Here is a 17,158-nt window from a genome sequence, read left to right as displayed (position 1 = left end):
TGTAGCCAACACGAAGGATGCAATAAGGAAACGAACGCAGGGGGCGAAACGAGCAAACATGTCGACTCTATGCAATTTGAATTTTCCATCTTTGCAGTGGAATTGTCAGAAGGATTTTACTTCAGATGAGTTCTGTCAGAGTGAATGCGATTCACTGAAGGAAAAACTTTTGTGTAAGAGCTTGCAGTTAGAAATCTATTTTTCTTTAGCTCGAAATTTATTCAAAATGTAAAAACCCCGTTTGGCTTTAATACAAAACTCTGTGATTTTATGAATAAATTAGATCTAGCGAATTTTTAAATCATTATTATTATGAAAGTATATCATGTAAATTTCACCTCGAAAAAGAATTTGTAAGCTATGCTTAAACTGGATCTAAAGAATTTTCTTGTAGTGCTGGTGAGATTTTCCGAGTTGCATAAGCAATGAGAGCGCGATGATTAGCTGCATGACTCCGTATGTGTGTGTGTGTGTTCGAATATGCAGATTTTCCTCGAGCTAAGGGGGATTCCCTTGGGAGTGAGTGTGAATCTTGATGCCGTAGACATTTCGGCTTATAAGCAATATGGCATTGAAAAGTGATTGCCACCATATAGTGGAAATGCCAATCGATGCCACTGATATTAATCGCGCGCTATCGCTTTCACTGCGCCGTTTGTCTATCTATCTATATACTTTTGCATCTCACCATTCGCAGCCGTCGCTTACAACGGCTCCTTCCTGACCATCGCCAAAGTGAACCGACTGAACATGGGCGCCTATCTCTGCATCGCCTCCAATGGCATCCCGCCAACAGTCAGCAAGCGTGTGATGCTCATTGTGCACTGTGAGTATTTGGGGCGGGGCGGGCCCATCAATTTTAGCATATTTAAATATTTATAGTTCTGCGCCAGGCTCTGGCACCGCATCCTGCCCGTGGGACCAAGTGGGCAGGATGCAGGGAGCAGGTTGCAGGCAGCCGGGTGCTCCAGACGAGACCACAGCGGAAAACACCAGACACAGTCACAGACTATCACCAGTGCCACTGCGACACACACAAAGTCCCACTCGAAATCTTGCCATGCTAAATATGCCCTGCATTTTAATTTTCCCAGCGAGGGGCGGCTGGAAAATGCTGTATACCTTTAGGTGCCAGCATAAAGCAAATAATTAAGTGTGTGCTCAGCACCCCGCTCTCCATTCTCTCCGCGCTCGCAGCTAGTTAGCATTTTCAGGGCACTTTGCCCGGCTCCTTCGCGCTAATTAAATAAAAATTAAAATTGCTCAACAATTTGTTAGGTAAGTTCATGGCACATATTTAAGCCGGACCGCCGTAGAAGTTGTTCCGGAACAATTCTAGCCGGTTAGCCAACCACAATTCGGTTCGGTTCGTTTCCGTTTATATTGCAAAGCATTTTTTGTGGCTTTGCTATAAAATTAAAAAGCAATTAGTTGGAAACAATAAATGGCAACCGCAGCGAGCAGCCAAACGGGAGCATAAAGCACTAGAAAAACAATAACGATAACGAACGGAATTTCTCTATAAATGGGAATTCTTTGTTACCGTCGCCCATTCACCGCCCTGAAATCGCTCAAACATTCCACACCTGACGCAACACTCCGGCCCACATATTTCCCATCAGAATGTATCCAACTCCCACCGTTCTGACACCACATTTCTCTGCTGCCTTTCAGTTCCGCCCATGATTTGGATACAAAATCAATTAGTCGGCGCTGCCCTTACACAGAACATAACCCTGGAATGCCAGTCGGAGGCGTATCCCAAGTCCATCAACTATTGGATGAAGAACGACACGATTATTGTGCCAGGTAAGTGATTCAATGGAAGTGAAACTTTAGGTTCTTACATTGGGATCATGTGTTTTGGTAAAATAACAACAATTTTATGAGAGTCTGAATGTTCAATGAAATGTCAGTTTTTTCGACAAAGAATTGGTTGGTAGTACTGCATCTTTCAGATAATGTTACATTCGAGCTTAATTGAATTGGAAAATTGCAACTAAGCCTAAGTGCATTCCTCGAAGAAGCCGTTTCTACATCTTTGGTATAAAGATATTAGTTCGATAGCCTTCTGCGCCAAAGGTATCTTATTTCCAGTTCAATTTCAATAGTTCGTAGCTGCTCCATGGCCAGCCTCTTATCTAGTACGTGCAATTTAATTTTCTAAGGACCTTTAACGATGGATGGGTCCATCTCTTCATTTAACCTCTTCAACTCTCCCACTCATCTTCACTGAGAAATGAACTGAGTGCGATGACAAAAAACGCTGTGGACTCCAAGTGAAAAAGCGATGGAAAAAATATACATCCAGCCGAACACTCGAATCCGCGGTCGCTGAATAACTGCGGTGGTGGACCCCACGTTCCACTTAACCCCCAACTGCCCGCAATGGACTGAACTGGACAGGAAAAGGCATCGTCATCGGCATGGAGGCCGGCGGAAAAAGTCACAGACATGCAGTCGGAACGCTTTCCTTCTTTTTTTTCCAGTTATTTTCAAGTTGTTTTTTGCCAGCGGAGAAAATGGGAAAAAGTGATTGAAAATGACCTCAAGTCAGAAGCAGTTGCCGAGTACTGTCCAACCGCCGTTGGATTTTAATGGAGTTTTGTGTTTTAGTTTTGAGATAGTCAGAGGATCCATAACCGCAAGAGCGGAAAATGAAAGCCAGCGAATGCTTAAAGAGCCATCTTATTATCCGGTTTAAATGCCTCAACTTAGTCGGACAAGAAATGTAGGAGGAGGAGCAGGAGGAGTACACTATCCAATATATCTCGTCCCCGAAACCCAATTATTTCTAATCAAGACTGGGGGCCGAAATCTACATCTCTGCTCGGGCCATCACAATGGTATTTGCTGAAGTAATCAGTCGCCTAACCGGCATGCATAACAATTACCGAACCTGTACAAAATGTAATGCTCGGCTTAGTGCTACTAAATCTAACCGACATCAAACGTAAATCAAAACCTGCATGACAAACAAAAACGGGACAGGCAACAATACCGAGAACAGACTTGTTTTTGTATAAATTAAAACGAGCCATTTGACAGGGGCAGCAGGGTCCTAAAAGCCGGCGAGGATGTCGGGATGGCCAGGATGGCCAGGATGGCAGGACCAACTTGGGTCTCGCCCAGTTAGACTCATTTGAGCTGAGCTAAGCCGACCTGAGTTGAGCTGGGGCGAATGCAAAAGTTCTTTTCTTGGTAGTAAGTTAAATTACTTTGACAAGAGGCTGCGAAGGAGGGCGGTGGCAGGAGTTCAGTTCAGTTCAGTTCAGTTTACTTCGAAAAGGGGTCAAAGTGCACTGTGGTTTCAGGGCGGCTCCAGTACCCTTTCACACCGCCTAACTGCCTAGCTTCTCTTTCAGGTGAGCGCTTTGTGCCGGAAACCTTTGAATCGGGCTACAAAATAACCATGCGCCTGACCATATACGAGGTGGACATCCAGGACTTTGGGGCGTATCGATGTGTGGCCAAAAACTCTCTGGGCGACACTGACGGCGCTATCAAACTTTACCGTAAGTATTGGCCTAAGTAACAATAACTACGTGAATATGCTGGCCGGGGCCAATAACAATAACCATAACCGTAGGGCCAATAAACAATGCCCATAAGTCAGGGCGCCCCTGGCAATTAGGCGCAAACTATTTGCCCGGCCCGAGCTTTTAATTAATTTAAGTCAATGACTCTGCGTGAGCCGACAACCATGTGTGTTTGCCTGATAAATTCCCAAAACAAAGGGTCAGTCGGAGTTCAAAGGTGGCCATATCCCCAGTGTCAGTGATTGATTTACGAGCAGCAGGCTATTCTGGGCTGTAAACGGGTTACACTCGGTGAAGTAAATCAATGATATTGCAAGTGGTGGAAGTGCTCCATTGCTTTAAAACTCACTTTAAAGATGTCTGATACTCATGTTCTTAGTTTGCTGCTTAGCTATATTGCTCTAACTTTCTGACGCAGATATTCCCCAAACCACCACGATGACGACAATGGCTCCGACGGTCTCGATCATCACGGTGCCCGTGGTGCTCGTGAAGTACAACAAAGGTAAGGCACTCCAATTCTAAAACCCCAAACCCAGCTGACACATTCGTAATTGCAGAACAACGATATGGTAGCAGCCAGAATAGTAATACCAATCCGTACAACTTCAATCCCGGCAACGGTCAACAGAACACGAAGTTGCAACGCGGCAAGTCCAATAGCAAGGGCTCGGATCAGTCCTCCTCCGGACTGAACAACGTGTTCGTGGGAGCCACTTCCAGCCTGTGGAACTCGCAGGATCACCACTCCTCCTCCTCCTCCGCGTCCTCGAGGGGAAGGGATCACCATCAGCAGCAGCACCACCAGCAGCAGCAACAAAACCATGGTGAGTTGGAGTCGTTGGAGAAGGAGCCCTTCGTCGGCACTGCGGGGAATCGGCTATCTAAGCCACTCGGAGTCGGCAATTGATGGAAAATCCTTCCCTGGGGACGCCGTAGCACACCATAAATATTTCGCCATTTATTTTATGCTTATGACAAATCATAACGACTTTAGCCGCTTGGCTTAAGGGTCTCTGGCATGTCGTTGTCGCCACTTGTTAGATATAGATACTTTTGGCTCGAGCTGCCAGCGAACTTTGGCAGCATGCGGGAAGGGTTGACTAACGGATACCCTATACTTTGGGGCTTGATATATTAGAAAGAGATGTTTGCTTTTGAATAACTTACTTAAATGTCTTGATAGTATAGATATACATAGATAAGCTAATGTTTTTTTATGATAGAGCTACATTTTACTGATAGCCGAACATACTGCTCCTTCAGTTGCGTAAGCGTATAAATATTTGGCCAACTCGAAGGAAAGTATGTTTTTGTATCCCTCCCTTTGCTGTCCGTTGGTATATATATTCTTTTTTTGGCGCTTTTCGGGGGAAAATATGACTTTGTAGCATGCAATGGAAAGGTTTTCTGGGATCTCTTCTTGCTGAGTTGACAATGTGTCGGCTATAATGTGCTGCTAATGCGGACCATCGTAATGTACAATCATAATAAATAATAATGGGCTTTCTGGCATTTGTTCTCGGCAGAAGTGAGAGAGATATTTAGCTCGAGGTGCCAATGAAACTATCGAGCTGCTGGGTTAAAGCACGAGTCAAAGTCTCCTTGGAGCAGCTGCCAATCGATAAGCATAAAGTTTTACACTTGCCTTCCGATTTCCTGCATTTCCCGCATTTTCCGCTTTTCCCGCTTCTTCCCGATCGCACAATTGGCGACAATGCTCCAACCTCCCCTCCCCCCTTTTTTCGCCCGCTCCGCAAGGACGAACGCATAAAACTTTACAGGCCCTTTGCTGCAATGTGGAATTTTCTGCATACGCGCTTGACTAAAAATAAAATGCACTCGACAAAATCAAATCGAACAAATTGAATATGGGAGTGGGCTTGAGGGGGGCAACTGCAGGGGCGGGGGAGGGGTAGTTATCCAAAAAGCGCAATATAAAAATAGCAGACAAATTGCACACAAGGCGTCAAAGCGGCAGAGCTCCCCCTGCCCCTGCCCCAAAACTTATTCCGCCGTTTTTGGCAAACGCCAGCAAAAATGTTGCATCCCTCCGCAGGATGGCCGTCCATTCGAGAGGGGGGCGCACTTTTGGAAGGGGGAATGGGCGACATGGGGGTGGTAAATGGGCGCATGGATGCGGGTGCTACAATGACGACAACTTCCAAGCGCTGCATGCAACGTCGTAAGCGCTGCGTTTACAGTTAGATTTATTACCTGCTAGATGTTGCACATATCGTGCCAGTAGGTGGTATACTACAGCATTGCACGGTATGGCCAACCCCAATTTTTGGGGCTAGAAGTGGGAGTAGAAGTGGAAGTGGGAGTGGGTGTGGCTTGTTCGCTTATCGTTGCCGCGTTTTGCATATGTCGCGACTGTTTTTGCCCATCCGCTGACACTTTAAGGCGGAACAAGCCAGCGACAAGCAGAGTTTCATGACCAAGGCAACATTTCCACACGCCCCTCGATTTGCGGGTACACGGAGTGGGCGAAAGTGATGCTATCATAAGGGATTTTTCGGATGCCTCTATGCTAACTCTGTCACTTGAATTTCACAACATGGGCTTATAATTGCACATCTCTTGATGCAACTACTACAGGACACACAGCTGAGGTTCCAAGTTGGTTGAAGGCCACCTGGGAGCGAATGGGAGTGGCAATTGGAAAACAAATAACACACACCACATACATTTGACTACACATTCAATGGTCAGCGGATGAACACATCGTGCGTCCAGATGTGCCGACGGCTATCCGCACGTCAATTAAATTCAATTTCCAATTATCACTGGAGTCGAGTCGAATGCTCCTCCACATGTCCGCCCAGTCAGCGCTTAGTTGGCCAGAGGCCACAAAACCGGTGTCCCCATTAAGTGCTGCAGATGCTCTCGGCTCGCCACTTAAACTGTCATTAAAATGTTGCAATCAACCACAGGAGCTGCTGCTCCGTTGTCGCTGTCATATTTAATTTGTGCGGCCAACAGCCAAACAATATGCCACAAATTACAAGGAAATGCAATAAAAGAAAATTGCACTGCTCCGGCCAGGGAGTTCACATGCGAAATCCGGACTCGGAGCTCGGAGCTCGGACCTTGGACCACGGATGGATGATTACTTCAGCATTCAGTGTCTGGCAATAATTTGCCTATAATTTCCGGCAAGTGAGAAACGATGAACTGAATGCAATGCAACAGACAGCCAGACTCCGAATGGTCATCGCGTGCCGCGCGATTTTATGGATGCAACAGTCTTTCGGGGAGCAAGTGGGGCATGGAAAAAGGGGGGAAATGCTGCACCATAAATATAAGGCATGGCAGGACCAAGTGCGTCTCAAGTGTAAAGTGCAAGCTGCGTTTTTTTTTCTTGTTCCGCTCGAGTGCAGCAGGCTCGGAAATCGAGGTGTTAAAACCGCTGGCAAATGGAGTTCAAGTCGAGAAGTTGAGTGTCTCGACTCTCAGATACCTATTACTCAGTCAAAGGAAGTGCGAGGGAAATGCAGATATTCAATTAGCAAAGCAAATATATATTAGAGATGACAGACGAACTTTATTAAATATAATTTTAAGATGCATAGGGTTTTAACCGTGCAAACTTTTGCAGCCTTTCATTTCACGAGTAACTAGGTAATAAAGTCTCTTGTAATGACGACCTTTGAACTGCAGCCATCAGAAATGTTTTACATTGACACTTTCCTTACCAATTTCCAGGTTATGGTGGTGTCAGCAGGATTATTTCGGCACTCTTTAACCTGTTTACCTTTAGTTGTAGTTATATTCATATTAAGGCTTCCACTTTTACGGTGGCGAGCAAAGGTGCGCGTGCATCAAAAGCAGACGCACTTTCATTCTATTAGTCCAATTGCTCCCCGCGGATCGTCCGGGGGAATTATGCAAAAATGACTTAAAGTTCCTAGTAGTTTTAAGAGTGCTCCGTTGAGCCAAATCGTTATACTCCGGCAAACAGGGCTTTCTTTGCTCTCCTCGCCATCTTCGCACCCGCTCCCCAACCGTTTGGGTCTAAGCTCTTTAAAGACACCGTTGGGACCTTGCAAAGCCCCAACCCCCAACCCGCCCCCATAAACACATGCTCAAACGTCAATAAAAATCAGCCACACACACACACATACGAACACATACGCACACAAACGCAGAGCACAAACAAGGACTCGATGCGTGTTGGTGTTGCCGGCGTTCACACATGGAAATGTTTGCAGACGCCAGCAAAATAACCAAGGCAACACCAGCCAGGAATGGCAGCGCAAAGGAGTTTTGTGGAAAGCTGCTTATGGAGAAATAAAAAAAAAAAAAAAGAGCGCAGAGACACACCAATACTAACACCAGCAGCACTAACACCAATGCGAACACCGACAGACAAATACATTGGCAGCCCGGTGCAAAGCAATTTGCGCATTTCCGTTATAAAAATAAAAGGGTTCTCGTTAAAAACAATTCGAAAAGTCCCTGGATGGACCAAAAATGAAGGACCAGCCGTCGAGCCATATTTCATAGTTATGACAAAGTTCGTACGTTCATTCGTTCATCCAATGAAGTTCGACTGCGTCGATTGAGCTTCAAGGACCAAGAGTCCTCGTTGCCAGCATATGTGACTGGCTCTTAATTTAAATGCCATATTTATCCGCTGCAAGGACGGTCATATATGGTAACTATAGTAGATTGACCTATTCAACTGAACTGATAAAATACTAATAAAGAGGTAATTAGCTGTTGAACCTATGAAGTTACCTCGTTACTTTCAATTTCAATCAGTTAACCCCAAAATAGAAATCGGCACCAGCTTAACTGAAACTCCTAAGAGTGTTTATATATTAGGCTGTTCGTAGGGCCCACCCAAACACGTTTTTGAAAGACCCGCAAGCAATTGTTTGCCATCCAACTAATGACCAATGGCCTCACGTCAAAGTCAAACAGAGCCAAATCGAGGGGACAAAAAATGGGCCAAAACGCCCACACACCATTTCAGGCGGTGGCCAAGCCCAACTGGCAAACAAATGTCCAATGAACCAGATTTCCGGGCAAACAAACAGCCGAAAAAGGAAGACGACTCGCAAAAAATACAAACTGCACGATAAATTGATGGCAAAAACAATAGCCGGCCCACTCCACAGTTCACGATAGCCATGTAGCCATGTGTCCTGCAGGACAATCGCACATATACACCAACGCCCACACCACCCGGAGTAACCCCACATTTGGAATGCAGGGCGCAAGGGTTTAACGCACTTAAGCAATAAAAATCGAAACAATTTTCGATGCTGCCAAGTGAAATTGAAACAAAATACCAGCAAGGACGAGTGGAGGGCGGTGGGATACTTTCGCTTTTCCCAGCGAGGGATAGATTGGGCCAAAGGAGCGGAGTATAAGTGAGAATGTAACAAATAAGTGGGGCAGGCGAAGTTGTGTCCCTTTTATATGCAATACTTTCTGCCCTGCCAGTTGACAAACAGTTTGGTTTTGTGTATCCTGTAGCCTGAGCTCACTGTCCCCCCCTTCTGCGTTGCCCTGGAACTGGAGGTCGTTTTATCTCTTTCGCATTGTCGCCTGGTACAAATGGCTGGCCATAAACGCATCCTGGGTCTATTGTTTATGCTCGTTGGCGTGTGGCAAGCGCATAATTGAAAAAGGACATTCAGCTGATGACATTCGAGTCCCAGCAATATGAAGGGCGCACCATAAAGTGGCATGTGTCAGTTGATTAAGTCCGCGCAGTAAAAACCAAGAGTCCACAAAAGAACCATAAATATTTCAATCAATCATTGAAATCTCCTTCCCATCTCCTCCTTCCAGGTTCCGATCACGGCGCCTCCTATCGCTCCGATGGCAAGAGTCCACACCTCACCAAGCACGACGCCAAGTCCTTGACCGATGACCTGGATCGCATGCAGGACCTCAAAGGATGGGCCAGCCGACTGGCTCCCGTTTCGCCGATCCTTGGACTTTCGATGATTTTGGGAGTCGGCTTTCTGGGGCCGTGGCCGGGCTAAAAAGTGTACAAAATGGGCATATGGATATCCGATGTTAGTCTAACTAAGATAAACTACTTTGTAAGCAATACCCTTATAAATCGTGTTGGTCGAAGAACTATTATTTTTGTGCTATGTGGAAAGTTGCTTACTGTAAAAAGTTGTTGATGTTTAAGGTAAATCTAAAATTTAAGTCGCATTTTGAAGAAGTTGGTGGGAACTGGGATTCGCAACGGAAATACAAAGTATTAGAATATAAAACATAAGGGCTTAAACCAAAGAATGTTTTAGGAAAAGTGCATCAGTTGCTGTTTATATTTTTGTTATTATAAACAAATTATGTTATGATCTTTACAAAAGCGAAAGTATAAAGAGCAGCAGGTGCACGTGTCTACAACATGAGACTCGAAGCGAGATTAGATCTAAGTCACCGAAATCAGTTGAAACAAAAAATATTTTTACTATTAGCCCAGTTCTAGCTTAGTTTCCAAGCACTGCAAGCTGTATAATAACTATTACATAAACAATTTCATCATGATTTAAGTAAAAATAAAATGCCGTCTTAAATCTTGTAAACCCTATCCTTCAAAATGTGTCGTTTTTTGCTGGAAATAAAAAACGATTTCAACATTTTCGGAATGCTTTTAATCAATTTTGGGTGATGAAACAAGAGGTGCTTTATTTTCAACTACCAATTTATTTTGTATTTTTTTGGCTTGTATTATTTAGAAGGAGCGTCTACCCATTTAAGGATTTCTATATATTTCAAGAGCCACATTTATAGAAGGTGCGATTCAGTTCAATAAGTACTTTGCGTCGAGGAGAACGAGCCAAAATTGTTAGCAACGAACCCTTATATTGCTGGAGCCCCAAGGCGAATATTTACTGAACCGCAAAATGTACTATACCCAAACAAGTGAAGCCCCGCCGCCCGCTGCCATTGTTTACTTTGCCAGCGAATTTGTTCACCATCGACCCACATGGAAACATTTTTCATTTTTCATTTTTCGTTTTCATTAAAAAAGTGAGCACAGCGAAAAAGTCTCGCGACTTTATAATTTCATTAAAAAAAGCGGCGGGCATGCCAAAGCGGGGCAACTGCAAGAGCAAAAACATAAAAAATAATTATTAAAATAAATTAAATGTCTGCCACAAGCCCCCATAAACTTCGTCGAGTGGGCAATTAAAGGAGGCGGCGTGTGAGACGCGGGTGTATAATGGAACGTGGCTAGTTTTTCCTCAGGAGCTGAAGAGTTAAGCGCCATTCCAAAAAAAGCACACAACACACCGGAAAACAAAAAATGCAACGAAAAAAAACGAAACAAAAAAATCAAATTGCTGCCATGGCATTTTGACTCGAGTTTCACACAACGCCATGGTAAATGGCAAAAAATTGGCATGTGAAACGATTGCAGTCGACTGTCCCTTCGGTTCGACCTCCTGGCCATTGCGGCAATAAAGGCACCAGCTCCAGTTAATAAAGCTAACAGAGCATGTGCCGTATGTCAAAAAAACATATAAAAATTTATGTTTGAAAGGGACGGTGAGAGGGGGTGGCAAGGAAAAGGCAAGGAAAGCAATCGGAAATTTGCAGACAGACTAAAGAATTACCGGAAATGAGCTCCATTATAATGCACAGCTATTTGCGGCTACCCACTGCGCTTTTCTCATTATAAATTACAGTAAAAGCCGGCTTGATTTTCCAGGGGCCAAAACGTATAAATATTTAAACTTAAAAATAATTGTCCAACATTTACAAAATGAAGAAAAGAAACTGTTGTCGAACGCTTCGACTATCTGATATCCCCTACGCTGAAAGTAAAGTGTTATGATGATTATATGATAGTGTATAATAACATAAGAGAAACAGAAGTTGGTCAAAAACAAGATACCCCGTGAAAGGGTATACTAATCCAATATATATTAAAGCAGGCTCAATTTTTAAAACTTTCAGAGTCAAATTGTGACTTTTGAATCTTTTTTGAATTTAAACACGATGTAATATTTCATGGTAGGTATTTGTATGACAAATTTATATAATGTCATCAGCAAAAGTGATAATTGCAATATGCATGGTAATCAAATATAAGCAGAGATGCTGGACATTACTTCTGCTGTTTTCGCTGACAAAATAATTTCTATTGTCAGAGGTCCTTTTTTTTGCACGCACGACATTGATCGGCTTAATGACGTAAAGCCGCAATAAATGTTCAACATTAATATTTGACAACATATTAAATGAGCCCAGTGCATACACTTTGCGGCTGCACTTGCATCGGGCCAAAGTTAAAGCCAACTCTGACCTTTAACAAAAAGCATTGAGCCAGTTTTTGTATCACTTAGCCAACTGCTTCCATTGTGGATCCTGGCTTCTTTTTTTTCGCTTTGATATGGTATGCTTTTTGTCCTGCCCTCTATTCGTATGCAGTGCACTTCTTTCCCTTTTCTAACCATCTTTTTTGCAGCTAGGTGGACTTTTTTTCTGGAATTTTCAGGGACGACATAGTATCTAGTGACCGTCGAACCCAAAAATTATTAGCATATCAAATAATAAATATTAATAAGTATTTATTTAATAAGGATTTAGTTTGCCGCGTAGGAAACCAATATTTTTGAAAATAAAATAAGGTTTTCAATAGCTGAGACCACAACCGTCGAAAGCTTTTCGACATTGAAGTCACTAACCTAACTAGAGCTTTTTCGAACTCGAACCGCTTAGAGTTCAACTTCATTTTACATGTTCTAACTACTTAATTTTACCTTCCTGTAGATTGAAAAGTCTTATTTACCATCTAAATCTACTTTAAAACAGAAATCTTAAGACGTTTTTAACAAGCTCTTAAGCTTTCTGCACTAACTGCAATGCATTGCAAAATAAAAACCAGTTGTACTAGAAAACCAAAAACTTTTGTATAGTCATGGACGTAGCACTAGGTTATAGATTATTTTAAAATAAAATAAAAAAGATAGTAGTAAAGAATTGTTTATGACCTACCCGAAGATCTGCAGAATGCCAGGTTGTTGTTGCGTAATAAAACCTAGAGAGAAGCCCATCGCGATATCTACACACCTATTATAATGTACATGGGTGTATGTAGAATAAGAACAGATAGAGTCCGAATTATACTCCCCAGATAGATAGATAGTTGCTTATAAGCAACTCGAAGATCAGCAGAACGCCCAGTTGAGTACTGCTGTTCCGATGGACTTCACACTGCTGCTGCTGACCTCGCTGCTCAGCTTTCTGCTGGGCTATCTGCGCTACCGCTTTACCTACTGGGAGCTGCGGGGAATTCCCCAGCTGCGGCCGCACTTCCTCTTCGGTCACTTCTTCAGGCTGCAGTCGGTGCACTTAAGCGAGCTGCTCCAGGAAACCTACGATGCCTTCAGGGGCAGTGCCCAGGTGGCGGGCACCTACGTCTTCCTGCGACCACTGGCAGTCGTTTTGGATCTGGATCTGGTCAAAGCGGTGCTCATCCGGGATTTCAACAAGTTCGTGGACCGGCGAAGCTTTCACGGCGATACGCTCACCGCCAACTTGTTCAACCTGCAGGGCGAGGAGTGGCGTGCCCTGCGCACCAAGTTGTCGCCCACTTTTACTAGCGGGAAAATGAAGTACATGTTTGGAACTGTTTCCTCGGTGGCCCATCAGCTGGGCGGTACCTTCGACGAACTGGTGGGGTCACAGGTACAGTAGTTAACTCATATACTTTTCCCAATAAATTGGCATCATCGCTATCTTAGGGCGCTGTTCTGGAGCTCCACGATCTGATGGCCCGCTACACCACCGACGTCATCGGAAGCTGCGCCTTTGGAACCGAGTGCAACAGCCTGAGGGATCCGCAGGCAGAGTTCCGGCAGGTGGGGCGTCGGCTCTTTCAAAACAGCAACAGAAGCATCCGATGGCGCATCTTCAGGATGACCTACCTCAGCTCGCTAGTCAAGCTCGGCCTTCCGGTGCGTATCTTTCACCCGGACATCACCAAGTTCTTCAACCGCATAGTCCGCGAAACGGTGGAGCTGAGGGAGCGCGAGCACATTCGTCGGAATGACTTTATGGATCTGCTGCTGGATCTTAGGCGGCAGGAGAACGGAAAAGGACTCACCATGGAGCAGATGGCCGCCCAGGTCTTCGTATTCTTCGTGGCCGGATTCGAAACCAGTTCCAGCAACATGAGCTACGCCCTATTCGAGTTGGCCAAAAACCAAGATGTGCAGCAGAAGCTGCGTATGGAGATAAACGATTCGTTAGCCAAGCACGGGAAACTAACCTACGAGGCCATGATGGAGATGCCCTACTTGGACCAGACCATCACAGGTATGTATATATTGTGGGGTTTCTTTATGTTGGAGATAGCAAGTCTGAAGCTGCCTTATCTAACAGAGATAAGCCATTCTAAAAATGACTTCAACAACGTCGTTCAATGACCACCAGTAGTGTGGCATTTGATTAATTCTTTCAAGTCAACTTTTGACGGGATAAGCAGGGTATAGGAAAATTTGTGAATTAATACATATACCTTATCGGGTGGATCCCTTTTCTTTTCAAAGAATAGCTCTGTAAGCGAATCAAATATCTGGATAAATAATACTAATGTATACAATTCGAACCCATGGGTTCTAAAACAGCAGAATCGGGAAAAAAGTGTACCTTGATCAAGAAAATATAAACACAATTCCCCCTGTTTCATCTGATAGCATTCAAACTGCTCAAATAACAGAACGGATCGAAATGATTGACTGCAAATAAATAAAAGACAATTCACATTGAAAAATTTGACACCCTCCTTTCAATGGCAGCTATAGTTAAGAATATCTTTAAATTATATATTATATATTTTGATATTTATACTCAGCAAACTCCATCTACTTTCCAGAAACTCTGCGCAAGTACCCGGCACTAAGCTCACTTACCCGTCTCGCCAGCGAAGACTATGAGATCCCCTCGCCCGATGGCGGCGACCCCGTCGTCCTGGAGAAGGGCACCAGCGTGCACATTCCGGTGTTGGCCATCCACTACGACCCAGAGGTGTACCCGGAGCCCCATGAGTTCCGGCCGGAGCGATTTGCGCCGGATGCCTGCCGGGAGCGGCATCCCACCGCCTTCCTGGGATTCGGCGATGGACCGCGCAACTGCATTGGCCTGCGGTTTGGACGGATGCAGGTGAAGGTGGGTCTGATCACGTTGCTACGCCGCTTCCGCTTCAGACTGCCGCCCGGATCGCCAACTCAGCTGAAGGTGACCAAGAGGAATGTGATACTCCTGCCCAGCGAGGGCGTCCGATTGCAAGTCGATCCAATCGAGTCGCGCCTAATGTAAACACGATTCGATGCGGGAATAAACAACGCAGCCTGCCGTTCCGTCAGCAGAATATTCAATTAAACTCACCCGCTCCAATCGCTCGATTGAAAGCCAAACCAAAATTTATGGCAGCCGCAAAGGCCCCCATCCCGTTCGCCACCCAAGGCTGCTCAGTTATCCCAGAATCCGACACCATGGGCATTAAATCAACACAGGCGACACAGGTGGTGGAGCTGGGGGAGGAGGATGGCATGGGGACCTGGCCAGCCATGTGAGCCGACCAAAAGCCATTGCGGTTCAGTTTGATGCACTTCTCCAATGGCCAGCAGCACACAGCCCACAGGCCAACAGCCCCCAACCGCCCCAGTTGAGTGTGTGTGAGTTGCCTGCATAAATCCAAACATTTACAATATTTTGCTAATTAGCAAAATATGTGTGAATAATGCATTTGGCAGGGGCGGAGTGGGGAGTGGGTGGTGGGGTGTGGGCTGTGGACTCCTGCGTCCTGCAGGTGTCATATTAAATTTATGACCAGAGCTGCCCACACAATCAAGAGACACTCGTGCGGATGGAGAAACTGTGACAAGTGGCAGCAGTGGACAGTCTCAACATTTTGGGCATTTCGGTGATTAGTTGTGGGCAAGCAGAAGACTCTCTGTCGGCATAATGAGCAGCACTAATCAATAAATGAATCAGGATAAGGAGCGAGTAGTCGGCACTCAGATTGCACTCATATTGAAACATTTTGAAACAGTGGTCGGATTGAAGGTTCTATGAATGGTTTACATATATATACCGAAAATATGTCGTATCAATATTAAGTGATCCTTACTCACCTAATAACTATTGAACAAGTATTAAAACTGGTCGAAGGACTTAATTCACTTTAAATCACCACAAAAAAATTATAATTGCCATTAACTTCTGATGGCCACAAGACACAACTTCACAATTACTGTCGACAATATCAACTGATCCAATCATTCGATTTCAATAACAGATTGAGTAGTCTAAGTGCATGTGGGGAATATAAACAATTATAAGAGAGTGCAAATTATGCCTAAAGGGGCAAAGAGAATAAATCAAATTAAGAGCTTGGTTTCTCTATATTTATGTGGAGAATTTGAAGAAGACCTTAGAGAATGCCCTTACAAGAACTATATCATATTAGGATGTATAGATTGGCTGAATTTAAAATGCAATTGTAAATATTTAACTTATTATCACTGATATACGTTTGTAAGCTTAAAAGTATCTTAGATCTTAGATTATAATCGAATCACAAATAAACATGAAATCGATTTAATAGGGAATGTTGTTTTCCTGTAAATAGTTTTCAGGTTGCAATTACCATGTAGTAATATTTAAGTAAGCGTCCCTATTAATGTCTCTATTTTAGACGCACGATCCGAATAAATGGCTGCATCTTTTTCCATATAATCACACACTTTTATAGACTTTTAATTGGCAATTTCCTAAGCTGGCTGGCAACCTTGACGCTTCCTTCTATAACTCAGCCAGAACTTTTGTCTATTAAACGGCGCCGTAAAAGCGAAAATATAGTCATAATTTATGGCAGTTAAGCAGCTAACAAACTATCCTGCAGATCCTCCCCACCGAACACCACCTTTGCATGTCGAGCCACCATCAGTGGGAGTGGGCAGGTGTCCCGATGTGGTGGGTGGTGGCTCCAGACGCGCAGGTGATTCGTCCGCCGGGTGGCAGGTGAAAGAACTGCAGCTGTCGTCGTCGCATCCAGCGAAAAACGCGGAAGCGAGTGAAAAGCAATTATCAGGTGTCAAAATTTATATTAGGGGCTCGCAAGCTCGAAAAAGGATACCAGCCAGGAAGCAAGGCAAAGGAAACAAAGCAAGAAACTTGAAAACAAGTTGCTAGTCCTCCCAGTCCTTATAGACTGAAAGAAAATAGTGCTCCTGATCCAGCTAGAACTCTCACATATTTGTGCAGAATTCCTTTATATTATTATTATTATTAAAACTGATAAATCTATCGTTGAAGATGAAGTAATATTTTAATTTAAAGTATTTGTTCCCTTAATCTCGAATAGACCCTCTTTTAGTAAGTAATCTTTTTTTTAAGTGTATAGCTAACCCTTTTGGTAAAAATGATTTGTGGCTCCAGTGCATTGGCACGCAATGAAAAGTTTTCGATGGAGAAATGGAGCGGGATAGATAGCTCCTTCCAGGGACGCTTTACAAATCCTTTTTATACGGCATAAAATCTGTTACTGGTGGGGTTCTACTGTTTCCACCGCTATTATTTATTGGTAGTGTGCGTGTGTTGTGCGAAATTATATGCCTGTTATAAAGACGCGA

General features: G+C 44.2%; 2 protein-coding genes across 2 annotated transcripts in view; both read left to right on the top strand.

Annotated features, from left to right (window-relative positions):
- LOC6731101 (hemicentin-1) overlaps positions 1 to 10,152 on the top strand; it is a 32,252-nt gene extending 22,100 nt beyond the window's left edge. The window contains exons 8-13 of the mRNA XM_016178943.3: positions 698 to 826; positions 1,675 to 1,809; positions 3,366 to 3,515; positions 3,958 to 4,044; positions 4,100 to 4,366; positions 9,345 to 10,152. Coding sequence (XP_016023631.1) covers positions 698 to 826; positions 1,675 to 1,809; positions 3,366 to 3,515; positions 3,958 to 4,044; positions 4,100 to 4,366; positions 9,345 to 9,541 — 965 coding nt within the window. The 3' untranslated portion in view covers positions 9,542 to 10,152. The remainder of the gene's footprint in view (positions 1 to 697; positions 827 to 1,674; positions 1,810 to 3,365; positions 3,516 to 3,957; positions 4,045 to 4,099; positions 4,367 to 9,344) is intronic.
- A 2,509-nt stretch (positions 10,153 to 12,661) lies between these two features.
- LOC6731100 (probable cytochrome P450 6a14) lies at positions 12,662 to 14,904 on the top strand. Its single transcript, XM_002078221.4, has 3 exons — positions 12,662 to 13,208; positions 13,265 to 13,838; positions 14,398 to 14,904. Exons 1-3 carry the CDS (start codon positions 12,723 to 12,725, stop codon positions 14,838 to 14,840), a joined length of 1,503 nt encoding a protein of 500 aa, XP_002078257.3. The 5' UTR covers positions 12,662 to 12,722; the 3' UTR covers positions 14,841 to 14,904.
- The last annotated feature ends 2,254 nt before the right edge of the window (positions 14,905 to 17,158 follow it).

The sequence above is a fragment of the Drosophila simulans genome, chromosome 2L (genome assembly GCF_016746395.2).
Source record: "Drosophila simulans strain w501 chromosome 2L, Prin_Dsim_3.1, whole genome shotgun sequence".
In the NCBI taxonomy this organism is placed as follows: Eukaryota; Metazoa; Arthropoda; class Insecta; order Diptera; family Drosophilidae; genus Drosophila; species Drosophila simulans.
This window is presented reverse-complemented; position numbering and strand designations above follow the sequence as displayed.

Coding starts and splice junctions, on each gene's coding strand:
- LOC6731100 (XM_002078221.4), top strand. CDS start 12,723: ATGGACTTCACACTGCTGCTGCTGACCTCGCTGCTCAGCTTTCTGCTG. Junction 13,209..13,264: donor ACGAACTGGTGGGGTCACAG/GTACAGTAGTTA, acceptor TCGCTATCTTAG/GGCGCTGTTCTGGAGCTCCA. Junction 13,839..14,397: donor CTTGGACCAGACCATCACAG/GTATGTATATAT, acceptor TCTACTTTCCAG/AAACTCTGCGCAAGTACCCG.